General features: G+C 39.6%; 2 protein-coding genes across 2 annotated transcripts in view; one reads left to right on the top strand and one right to left on the bottom strand.

Annotated features, from left to right (window-relative positions):
- The window catches only part of IFT140 (intraflagellar transport 140), an 81,413-nt gene that overhangs the window by 23,190 nt on the left and 45,331 nt on the right, over window positions 1-12,892 (bottom strand). The gene's annotated exons all lie outside the window — the stretch shown is intronic.
- TMEM204 (transmembrane protein 204) overlaps window positions 1-12,892 on the top strand; it is a 31,739-nt gene that overhangs the window by 5,540 nt on the left and 13,307 nt on the right. The window contains exon 2 of the mRNA XM_013939937.2: window positions 10,342-10,497. Within this exon, the coding sequence (XP_013795391.1) occupies window positions 10,342-10,497 (156 nt within the window). The remainder of the gene's footprint in view (window positions 1-10,341; window positions 10,498-12,892) is intronic.

Raw genomic sequence — 12,892 nt, 5'->3', positions numbered from 1 at the left:
TCCTTCCCTTCTTGCCATTCAGTCCTGCACCCACCCCTCTTTCAACCATCTGTTATGTCAAAAAGCTTCTGTGAGCCACTTCAAATGATTTGGGTGACTGAGCACTGGAAGAGGTTGCCCAGAGAGGTTGTGGTGTCTCCTTCCCTGGAAATGTCTGGACACAGTCCTGGACACAATCCTGGGCAATGTGCTCTAGGTGACCCTGCTTGAGGAGGGGGTTGGACTAGATGATCTCCAGAGGTCCCTCCCAACCACAACTATTCTGTGATTGTGTGTGATTCTGTGATTAACACAGCAAGAAAATAGCCAGGTTTGGGGGGGGGGGAGTATTTTTTTGCTTATTTATGTTGGATTAAGGAGTTGTATCTGGAGTCCAACAAGTGCTGCTGCTAGTGTGATGAGGGGTGAGAAAGCCTCCCTTTTAGTAGCAGTAAACTAGCAGATCTGAAATCTTTGTTTATACCCAGAATTAGAGCCCAGTTATAAGGGTATCAGTCAAAATATTTCTAATACACACAAGCCACTAAATGATATAAACTTAAAGGCCTTATCACAGCATATATTTCTCTTGCTGGGAACTTGGATGGCACATCTCCGCTTCAGAACACTTTAGAAACAACCTAGTCAGTTAACTTAATTCTCACATCACCTGAAATGAGGGCAAAGAACTTGCCAAAAGTTACAGAGATTCAGTTTCAGAGCTGCTGTAAGATTTCGGGTTATGCCACAGAGTTTGGCTCTTATCTGCCTCCCTTAACCCTCCCAAAAAAGCGCACGTTGGTAAAAGCAGACACGTAGTCAGAACTTGGGTAGGAGAGCATGTCTTGAGCGCTCTGTGGCCATTTAATGAATGAGCAGATGCAGAATACCACGCAATGCAGCATCATGCAGACACACATCAGCTACACTGAGTACCAAAAACATGTAGTTACAACACCAGGAAAACACTGTCAGAGCAAACCGGACCAGCTCAGAGTCACCACTGCCTAGTTCCTGGCCCAACACCAAGCCAGTAATACTGCCCTGCGCTGTTGTGAACACACCAGCTTACTTGGAATTAGTCTAGATATTTTTAACCACACTACACAGTACAAATATGCCCTCAAGCTCTGCGGTGCTAAAGGCTATCTCTGAGCAGACAGATGGAGCTGATTTATTCATTAGCAGAGGTCACATTCTGTCCCTTCGGGTCTGAAGACCATTAAGAACAATGTGGGACTGTAGGAATAGGGTTGCAAAAGACCTAATGAAAAGCCCAGCGGTGGGAAGCTTGTGTCAACTACAGATGCACAGGGCTGCGTTGGACTGTACTGGTGACGAGGAATTATGACCAGGGACAGGGAGGGACACAGCATCATGAGTGACTATGTGACTTCCATAAGGGCCAAATAAACACACCTGTCCAGCCTAGATCTCTGATTTAGGCAAGTGCGTGTACACCCTAAAACACGGTGGTGAAGTCAGGACGCTGTTCTGTGTGGCAATAAGGAACTGACATTTGTTTACGGGGGCCGCAGTTCAGACAGTGCCAATGTCCGCTAGGGATTTCTCTGAAATTTGGTGGGGTGGAAGCCAGGCAGAGTCAAACAGCTGACCACGTTACAGACACATAACACTTGCTCGATACATACTGGTCAAGAAAGAACTGCCGATGCCCTGCTGGATTCAGGGGAGCTTCTGATATTTGGGGGAGTTTCTGATACACACAGCTGGCCAGTAACCTGTTCAGGCTGTTACACGGAGATACAGTCAGCTCAAACAGTTGGCAGCTTCGACTTCTGAGACTTTACATTTATTTATGGAGTTATGAGTGAAAGTGTCTATGAAACTTTTAAAAATTCCACGTTAAATGCATTTATTGTTATTACAGCCACCAACACATACTGTCATATTGATTCTTACATCATGCAAAACTACCGTAACATGTAGACAACTAACATCACAACAGAAACTATATAACAGCCTTAGCTTGTTAAAAATGATCACCATACAGTAGCATTCTTAATGTTCAGTTTGAAAAGTCCCCATCAGTTAACTATAAACTCTTCTTATGTTGAAACTAGTTGATGCTTCATTCCAAAAATAACTACTGAAGTTGTTAATAAATAAATAAATAAATCACATTGTTTCTTTCCCCCCAGTCAGGTCTGTAGGTCTTTCAAATTAAATATTCGAATATGAAATTTCAAGCCCAGATGAACTCAATCACAAAGTTCCAACAGACCTAAAGGGATGGAAGATTTCACCAAGCGGTTTATCATATAATTGCATTTATTTAACTGTGCTGAAAGTGCTTGGTTCCTTTCCCCCGCCTTTTTTTTTTAATCCTTAAGTGAAAAAAACAGATGGAAGGGGGAGGAGAGGAGGTATTTTGCACAGATATATATTTTTTTTAATCCACAAGATAAATTGAGCACTTTAGAGAGTTACCCAAGAGATGAAACTAAATGCAATGAAAATAAATGACTGTTCTCATTTGTGAGAAATCCAACAAGAGAATGTATAGAAGACTTCCTGTACCTGAAAGCTATAAGGCTGAGATTTTAAAAACAAACAAACAAACAGAGAGACTTTCCTTTTAAGTTTCAGTACAACATGCAAACAACACTCTCATGTGCAAAGGGTACAAAAGTTCCATGCGTCACAGGACATTTGATGAAGAAAAACTACACTCGGATGTTTGACTTGTAAGAAATTAATGTATATTCATACCATCACAATAAATCTGTATCAAAGAGGCAGTAACTGCTTTAATTGTACCTTCCCATGGCCTCAGTGACAGAGTCATCCAGAGGTGCAGTTAGACAGCACCAGTGTTTGTTTTTGTTCTTTTCACAAATACTTTTGCATAAGTGCTTTAAAGCACTGCAACATATTTCCTAATAAGCCAAAAAAAAGCTCAAGAGGTTAACAACATAAATACTGCAATTTTACATCAACCAAAGAAATGAAACATCCAGGGGCTTCACAGAGCGCTGGTGGGAGGCACAGCATGATGCTGACTGCCAGTAACAATATTTACCAGTAATTGTGCTTATGGAGCTTATTATCTCTTGACTCTTTTAGCTGTAAGTGCTCTCTTATGCATACAGTGCAAAATGAGGAATAATTGTATGATCGCATACTATCTTCCCACAAGATCTCTGTCTCATTTAGTAAATGATCTCGTAGGGTAACTACTGTTCAATACTTGGCCCCGATGTACTTAATCTACAACAAAGAGCTCTGTAGAAATATAATAATAATTAAAAAATCCTTCATTGACATCCTGTGGAGCTGCCAACACTACTTTCAAGTTCTTCACAAACTAATTTACCTTGCCAATGCCCAAAGCTACACACAGGGTACTACACTACTATTACTACTACACTACTCCACTGACCGGGGAGTCCTGGGTGGAAAAACAGGCTAATGTGCTCACAGATGGTCAAACAGTCCACAACACAACAGTAGGACTGAGAATATGAAGTGTCTCTTTGCTTAGATTTGCCCTAACAGCTCCCAAATTGCTCTTTTTCTTACCAACAGCTGGGGAAATCGGGACATCCAGGCTTTGGGAACTAAACCAGAGGCTAAAACTGACAAAACTGCCCATTAATTTTAGATTTTAGGCTTGCAATCACGCTAAGAAACATTTCTCAGAAGACTTTGCATTTTCATCATGCTCTTGATGATCAAAGCACAGCTCCCACTGATTTCAGTGTCAGCTGTGGATGCTCTGTGCCTGCCCATCTGACTGTGGGAGACAATGCTGGCATCCAAAGACAGAGGAACACACAAGAAGCTGCCAACTGTGCAAAGTTTGGTTAAAGTGGATTTTTCAGAATTATAAAGGAGGGCTTCTTCTAAAAATAAGACAGAATTCAGCTCTCCAGAATGGAATTCAGCTTTATTAATAGCAAAACCATAAGTAACATTTAGCAAGACAATGCAAGTAGAGAGTCAGTCCACATAGCACTGCTCCAACTTGAGTGCAAAGCACTGTTTTATGCATTGAATGAATCAGAGCTCCCATGAAAAAAACAGTATTTAAGCCTATTTAAGCAAAAATGTATTATCCTGGCTTTCCCTAATGTTTGAATGCTTGGCTTTGCATTTCTGAAGTCCCCATAATGTGGATTTTTCAAAACGACAGAAAAAGTAGAACTTCATTATGTAGAAGCCACACACAAACCCCAACCTGAATCACAGGCAGGCTTCAAACCTTCAGGTTTAAGCATAGCCATAACTGACTGTTACTTTCTACCTGGCTTAAAAACTGGGGCAGGAATGAGAGTTCACCAGATGCTTGCAGCAGGGGCTCAGAACTGGCAAAAACTTATCTCTGCTCTCAGTTCTTCAGTGTCCGGTACCACAAGGGCTTCCCAGAAGGCAGGATGAACATGTGCAAAGGCTGTAGCCGCAACTGTGGCATATCCACTGCTCTTGTGACAACAGCCTGTTCCCAGGGCTATTAGTTCACCCGAGGTATGATGTGATGAACACACTCAGCACTGTTGGGCTTTCAGAGGATTTAGTTGTTAACCGTGTTTCTGTTACGAAGTGTGAACTAAGACTTCTCAGAGTCCTCACTGGAGTGAATTTTTATAGGAACAGCAAGAGATGTATCCCTTATCTCAAGGTAACACCTTAGCAAAATGTTACAGATGAAAAACATGTGCTCCTTAGAGTGTCTTGATTATATTAGAGAAAATCTAATTACTGAACCTACTTAGATTAAATTTTAACAGAAGAAGAAAAATATGGTCTCAGCCTGCAGATACCCAGCCACTACAGATGTTTTCAGCCCAAGTCTAGCAAAGTTACAAGCTACTGAAAATAGGTTCTAACAAAAGTAAGTGAAGCCGCTGAACTGTAAGAAGCATTAACAACTTTATAGATAAACATTTAGAAAATTCTATAACTCTTTCAGAAGGGCAAAGCACACAGTTTATTCTCCTTTCCAACATCAAGTTACGTGAGAACACTTAGTATTTATAAGGACAATCAGATACACCTCAATGTGTATATTCAGAGATTCATTAAATAAGTAATCAATAATGAAACAAACCCAAGAATCATAAAAAGGAAAGGTCATCAACAGTAGAAATACTTTTTTTTAAAATTCCTTTCATCTCAAATGTAGCAGCCATTGAATTCCCTCCTATAATCTCTGCCTTTTTATACTGACAATTTAAAGAAGTTAACAATTGAGTAATTTTTTAAAAGAAAATCACTGATGAAAGGGTATTATATTCAGAATTCTAGTTAGCAGAAATCATTTTTAAATAGATACCAAAAAGGGAAACATTTGGTCTTAAAAGAAAACTGAAGTTAAACACAACTAAAGTGTAACACTAAAACAATCAATACCATCTTGACTACAGGAATTTTCTAATAAAAAATTTTTCAGCTGAGAAAAATGAATTCCTGCCCATCCAATTACAAAGTTTAAATAGTCTTTTCTAGATTTAGCATGCTTTGTGTCTCACAGCAGGGACAGGATAATAACATGCTCGTAGTCAGTTCCTGCTTAATTGTGAAGCCACAATCAGATGCTCATATCTACTACTATTCTTATGCAGTGAGTTAATGCTTGGTCACTATTCTCCTTCCACACTTGGTAACTGGGCTGGGCTGAAGCTTGCACTAAATTTTTTGTTCACCAGAAGTGAGCTACTTGTCAGGGAAAGTTTTAAGCAAATATTAAAATATCATGAGCTGTTAAGTTTTCTTCATATACAATCTGTGCTTTGGTCAGTCAAAAGCTTGAACTCCAGGCTATGATTTTTTTTCCTAAGTGTAACAGAGTTGGGGAAGAAAACCTCACGTATTAAGCAATTAGTATAATCTGATTTTTTTCAGCGAAATCATTCTTCCTCATTATTACAGAACACTGCAAATTACTCTCCAATATGATTAACCTACTTTGCCAAAGCACAAACAGCCCCGGGGCTATCATGTAACATAACAAAGCAAAATTGCTGCTTGCAAATAACAAAATCAAATCAACATTTCCAATCCAGATGGATACATCTGGTCAAGGAAATGAGTAAGGCAACAAGGAATTTGAATTGGTCTCATCCCTGGAGCTTGGGTTTTGACCCCTGATTGATCACTATGTTTTAAACGAAGCAGAATTCATTAGCCAATGCCCCAAACTGCCCAGCTGTACAGAAGACCCAGCTGGATTCCCTGTCCATGAATTAACTACTTCTCAAAGTAAACTAGGCTTGAGATGATCTTCCAAAAGGATAAAGTCAAAGAAACCAGCATTTTATATTTCTATATTTTATATTGCTCAACAACAGCTGCTTAAAGTGTTGGAGCCATTCAATGTCTAGCCCCCTCCATCCTCCACAGCCAAATTGCATTGTAAGAGAGGCAAACAAAAGGTATGACAAAAGCAGCGGTGCGCTGGATTGCCCTTGCTCCTTTACCAATGTCAGAAGGAATAAACACCTCCTGCAGTGTCCAGTGCCGCTCTTACTGAGCTTTGAGTTCATTGCTTGACTAGAGCTCCAGGTACTAGTCATCTGCAGCATCCACCTCTAGCTACAGGAAATGCCTTTGAGAGCTAGACTTCAGAGGCATGTGACGTAAGCAGTAATGAGTTCAAAACAAAAAAGGTGGGACGCCCAAAATACCTATGTTATCATGACAGTCTTAGACAATAGATTCTAGAAGCTAATGGTTAATACAAATGCCACCGGTAATTGTGCAGACATTGCAACCCTTATGAACCTCATGTTTTATAAATTGTGGCTAAATCATTCTGCAAAAGTTGATGGAGTTTGTAATGGCCACAGAAGGCTACAGGGAGATCATAGCTATTGCAAATGAAGCAGAAATGTTTGAAACAGTCAAAACGGGTCCTTCTAAATTCATGCTAATTATAAAGTGTATAGATAGTCCATCAGAACAGACTGAAGCTGGCTGAAGATATGCTTTGAACTGTGCACTCCATTCCTTTACATGATCTGCGTTGTCTACTTTTTCTGATTGTCCTCAATAAAAGGAGGCCATAACTGCTTTCCACAACTACCACCTTTTGGGATGATGGGTTCATGTTGGCAGAAGCTCAGCTTAGGGTTACACATGTACAAAACAAGATTACCCTGGGCTGAGCTGACAGTGTGCAAGGTTACAACGGCTAAGAATAAGAAAGCATCTATAGAGTGGCACTTCCAGGCTGAAGGCAACTCTGAGTTCCACTGAAAAAAGAATGGAGTTTATAAGAGTTATACACTGCTAATGTTGATTTTTTCCCCTCTGAGAAAGAGGAATCATTACAAGCCTGGAGCAAAACCAAGAGAAGACAGATCATACACTGTTAGAATAAAACAACAATATCCTAATATAAAATACGAAAGGTATTCAATTCTTGTCACGGCTTGTTCCAAACATGAAAGAATACTCAATTCTTGTCACAGCTTATTCCATAAACATAATTGTCTTGACATATCATGAAATTATGCCAACTGATTCCTCCCTATTCTGTTCTCTCTCATCATCATCCTGTTGCAATTCCATCCTGAACCATATGTCACCTTTTCGGTTAAAAGCAGCAGCTATGCAAAATACCAGCTGCATTTCTACATCCCTCTGAACAGCAGACATTATATTAGGTGAATAAGTATCCCCAAGTTTGGAGTTATGACAAACAGTAACAATAATAAAGATCATCTACATTATATGTCCATGTATAAATTCTACTGCACTCTCCATCTGCAAAAGAGAACAGTGATCAAGGAACCATTGTTTAAAGGCTAAATTATTACAAACTTTGTTGGTTTTCAGCTGAGTTATAGTCATAAACTTGTTATTTTCAGTACCCTGGCTATAATATCTACGGCAAAGCCAGCAGAGTTTATAATACAGTTAAGCAATAAAAAATGTGGTGCTTCTATGCCAATGTGTATTACATATTTCAGGGATAGTTTGGGCATTTACAGAGTATAGAGCACCTGGCTGCCAGACAGAATTCGTCGCAGCTGTAAAGCTAGTGGTTTTTGTATTTGACACTACAGACAGTTCTGTAGACAAATAAAAGTACTTTTATAATCATGGCTGCAAGCTTGCTACTTCTCATATGTATCTCATTTCAAAGTCATTACTATCTCTTCAGCAAGTATCGGTCCTCAAAGTATTATAGAAGTCTATTTAAGTAGAGAAACATCCGAATGCTCAAAGTTTTGCTGATATTTACAAAGCTCAGCAGTATCTGAAGATTATTTTAATGTCGGCCAACATGCTTCATTATCTATAAATGCTCAACACGGCAAGACTTCTAAATGCTTCAAATGCTATAAAAAGTAACTTGAAAATTAAAAAAAAACCCCAAAACATAAAACACAAACACATACACACACCCCTTTGGGCTAATCTGGTTTTTGAGAAAAGTAATTTTCCTTCCTTGTCAGCAATGAACTCACTAGGAAAAAATACCAAAAATATTTGATGTGTTATCATCTTACCTTTTTTATTCAATGTGAAAAAGCTTAATGTACTGTGACTCTTAATTAACTCTTTAAGATACAATATTTTATTAATATTTAACTAAATGATGAGTGCTTCCTTAGAACACTGGGAGCTAAAGATGACCTAAGAAGAAAAAAGTGGGTTCATGCATTTTTATGGCTTACTAAAATAGACCTGACTGAATGATTGGCACTAGGAAGTTTGCTCTTGCTTCTTTATATCAAGTTTTGTTTTCTGTGCTTTCTAACAGTCTCTTTGGCAGATCAGGAATTTATTTTAGTCCTTAGCTAAAGGAATAGGATACCATATATCTCATAAAGAGGAAAAATATCCAACCACTTGCCAAGCATATAAGTTAAATATTAACCAAACAATAAAACAGACCAAAATTTAAGCATTTGGATTCTAAACCCTCTTCCCTCTCATACGATCTCTGCTTTCTTAGATTTCAGTTCTTCAGTCATTTGTGGATTGTTCCAGGAAAATGCCCCTCTCTCCAACAAAAACAAGCTAGTACAACAAAATACACTCAATCTTACTGCATGGAGCAGGAACATCAGATACGTTTGAGACACATTCTAGAAAGGAAAAATACATTGGGAGATCAGGGTACACTGAAATCCTGGATTTCTGCTGCCAAAAATAAGACCTCCAAAAAGGCCCTAGGTAAAGCAATCTAGCTGGCAATTAATCCTCTGATAATAATTTTCCAGGAAAAAAAATAAAAATAAAAATAATCAAACTCTGGTAGACCTACCAAACTCATTCCTAACCAGTTAAGTCACTTTTGAATATTCATTCTAATACCTGCCAACTTGCAGGTTGAGCTGCCTCTGCTTCAGAACAGCAACAACACGGTAGCGAGAGATGTTGAACCGGTACAAAGATATTTACTACACCCACCTTTAGCTAGAGGGGAAGGAAAAGAATGAAAACAGGACATCCAGCAGGTTAACAGGAAAAGCAGGAAAAAAAACTGACTAAAAGCATCAAACTTTGCAATGAATATATTCCATTCAGCAGCCAGCTGAGAGACATATTTTAATTTGGTTTCTCCACATATTTATATTTGTAATTATTTCTGTATTTGTTCTTTATATTTAATACGCATGAATTAATATAAATAAAACATATATCTGCTTGCTTGTACATATGTAAATGATGGCAGAATACCTCATGCAGAACTGCCAAGCACTGATATCTCGCACTGTAACTGTCTCCCTAGTCACACAGATGGAAATATGAGTCTTTGCAGTGTGTCTGAAAGATTAATAAATGTTAAAAGGAGGAAATGTTAGGAGTCCTCTATATAAAGCTCTATTCTTAGCATCTCTTAAATCAGTATGATGTTCACATTATTCCACAGGCTGTTTTCAAGGACAGTATGGTTGGAGTTGGTGAAAAACAAATTCAATGGTACAGATTTGTCTGTGGAATGACTATTATTTGTAGGGCCTTGGAGCCCCAGTTAGGAAACAAGGTCCCATTTTGAGTGGTGCCACACAAATGCAAAACAAAAAGATGGTTCCTGTCCCAAACTATTCTGCTTATTAATTATAGGTTGAATCTTCAGAGGATAAAAGCCAATCACTTCTGGCAGGCTATCCTTGAAAACTAGCAATTTGTTTCATATGAGACCCTTTTGCATTGAAGTGATACTCATGGGATGCATAACTAAAGGAAAGATTCGGCACTAAAGAAAATCTGATCTTAATCAGACAAGGGGAACACAATTATAGCAAGGGAGTGATAATATTTAGTAATAATATTTGAGAAATGTTTTCTATGGGCGGAGAACTTTTACATACCTGCTCAGCCATCTCCTCTCCCCTCAAAGTTTATGTCATTTTAACATTATGCTTCCTTCTTACATTTCCCCAGTGCAGTTCGACATGATGCGCGCCTGTAACCTCATTGCCACTGTTGCCCTGACTGCTGGTCAGCTCATCTTCGTCCTGGGCCTGATGGAACTACCCATCATTTCTCAGGACACCCAGTGGTGGGAGGAGGCCATAGCTGCCGTGTTCCAGCTTGCTAGTAAGTACACTTCTTTTTAGGGATGGAAAAAACACCTAGTGCCTATTAAATCCAAGTGGAGTTTCCTACTTTATAAATCTTTTGGGTGACAGTGTGGCAAAAAGGCCTAAAACTAAAAGTAAGTTTATTGCCTCTTAAAAGCTCTCCCCATGAGATTCTGCAGCATCTAGGTGTACATGAATAGGAACTTTTATCTTGGATATATCAGAATGAGTATTCTGCCAACCAAGAAACACAAGTCATTATTATTTCCTCTGAAACCAGGAAGGCACACATGAAAGAAAGAAACTGGTTGCAATGTTAACCCACAATTTAGCAGGCCAAAATATACCAAAGGAAATGTTTGAAAGCATAGCAGAAGGACAGACCAAATTTCTGAAGTCTTACTGAAACGTGATGATATGCTTTTAGCTAATTAAATTTTGGAGCTCAGCTGGATTTTGATGCATGGATACATTTGCAACCTAGCAAATAAAACTAGAGTGAACAACTTGGAAACACTAACAGCTATAAATAAAACTCCCACAGTAATTCTCATGAATAAAGACTGCATACAGAATTGAGCGAGGAAAGGAAGAAATGGTTTTATCTCGATTCCATAGTGAAAGCACTGATCCCAAACTAAACATTTTGCATGAATGCCTTTCTCTAAGTCACAAAGTATTTATTACACCAAGATCCCAATCCTATAAAATATCCATGTGCAAAACTGTCATTCATGGAGTATCATATTCAGACTGCTTACAAGATCAGCTTCAAAATATATCCTTATTATTAATATAACCAACGGGTTATACTAAAATAATGATTTTGGTTTTAGTAATTTCAAATTTTAAAAGTCAGAATATTTAGAATGGCATAAATCCACTGAGACCCCAGGTTTATACTGCTGCAAGATCAGAATCTAGGCCGGCTCATTTACACACAGTTCCCACGGCAGTAATCACCCAGCCAGGATAATGAAACTGAAATGCAGCCAAGAAGAGGAGATTGCAGAACTGACGGTTCTCCGACTCTCAAAGCACCTGAGCCAGCTTCCAGCTGCAGCAAGACCCCAAGCATCAGCACAGCGTTACCAAGAGCTGCACAGACAGCCTCACCGCAACAAAATCTCCCGGCAGCCTCCTCACGTGCAGCATGATCTTTTGCAGCTCTGGATCCCTTTTGTACAGTTCTCCCTGCTCTTTGCCTGCTTTACTCTCCCTCCCTCCCTGCCATCCTCTGCACAGCTCAGCATGCCTGTTTTTCACAGAGAGGAAATGCATTCTGGCCCTGTTTAGATTTGTTGTTTCATTGACAAACAGCACAGTGGACAGCCATGTGCCTTTCTTCTATCAAGGCTGCTAAATTTAGACTAGACCCTTTTTTTTTTTTTTTTCCTGTGCTGGAGTCTGTTTTAAACACAGTCAGAGAGAGACTGAAGGGCGCCAGGATATCCCGACACAGGAGAAGGAAATGCCTGCTATTACCTGTTATGCAAGCTGAACCTTGAAATCCCCAGCGCTGGGAGGGGAGAGGGGAGGAAAGCCAGAGTCAGAATGACTAACAAAACACTGATGAGAATGGTTGAAAGTTGTCAAATCAAGGAGTTCATCTGCCTGTCTGTATTCAAAATGTGTGAGGAGATGGATCTGGCGGCTCATGACGGCTACAGAGAGACGCATCAGGCTATATGAATCAAAGCTCTCCCATCTGCAGAAGTGATGCAGTGACTTTGGTGGTAATCCTTGGTCCCCTTCCCCATCCTCCTTTACAACTATGCTACTCTCTCCTTCGCTGTCATCAGATTTTCAGTCTTGCAGCGAGCAACACAAGATTCCTTTTCCATCTCATTAGCTTAATATGTTTTATGTTTAAACAAATTCCTTCCAGATATCTGGAACAACCAGCTGAAGTCTTCTGGAATGTATACTTTTGAATAAAGAAGGAAGAAGGCATAAATCCTGCCCTTATCCCACTATAAAAATTGACTTCTTGGAAACCTCACCAGTTTCCCAAGACGAAGACAGTGCTGTGTGAATTGCTGACTGCCTCAGTAATCAAGGCTCTGCACTCACAGGGCGGGTGGTTCAGAGTACAGCTTGCACTGACAGAAGAGGCTGTTTCCTCTTTCATGAAACCCAACATATGCCTTGTAAAGCTGAGCAACTCCAACTGGCCACAAAAATCATCCCCGTCCGCCAAATCTCCTGGATTGAACCCAGGCGACAATATTTTACACATTATGACTCGTATGTTATTTCTGTCTTTGGTATCAGACAAAACACGCATTCAAACTGCGAGCAAGTCCAACATTTCTGTTGCTCTGATGCAGGATTGCTGCTACATCCAGGACAGTGGGATTTCTTTGAGGAAGGGGAGGAAAGGGAGCCTCCCTTACTCTGTAAGCCACAGG

This window comes from Apteryx mantelli, chromosome 16, assembly GCF_036417845.1.
Source record: "Apteryx mantelli isolate bAptMan1 chromosome 16, bAptMan1.hap1, whole genome shotgun sequence".
Lineage (NCBI taxonomy): Eukaryota > Metazoa > Chordata > Aves > Apterygiformes > Apterygidae > Apteryx > Apteryx mantelli.
This window is presented reverse-complemented; position numbering and strand designations above follow the sequence as displayed.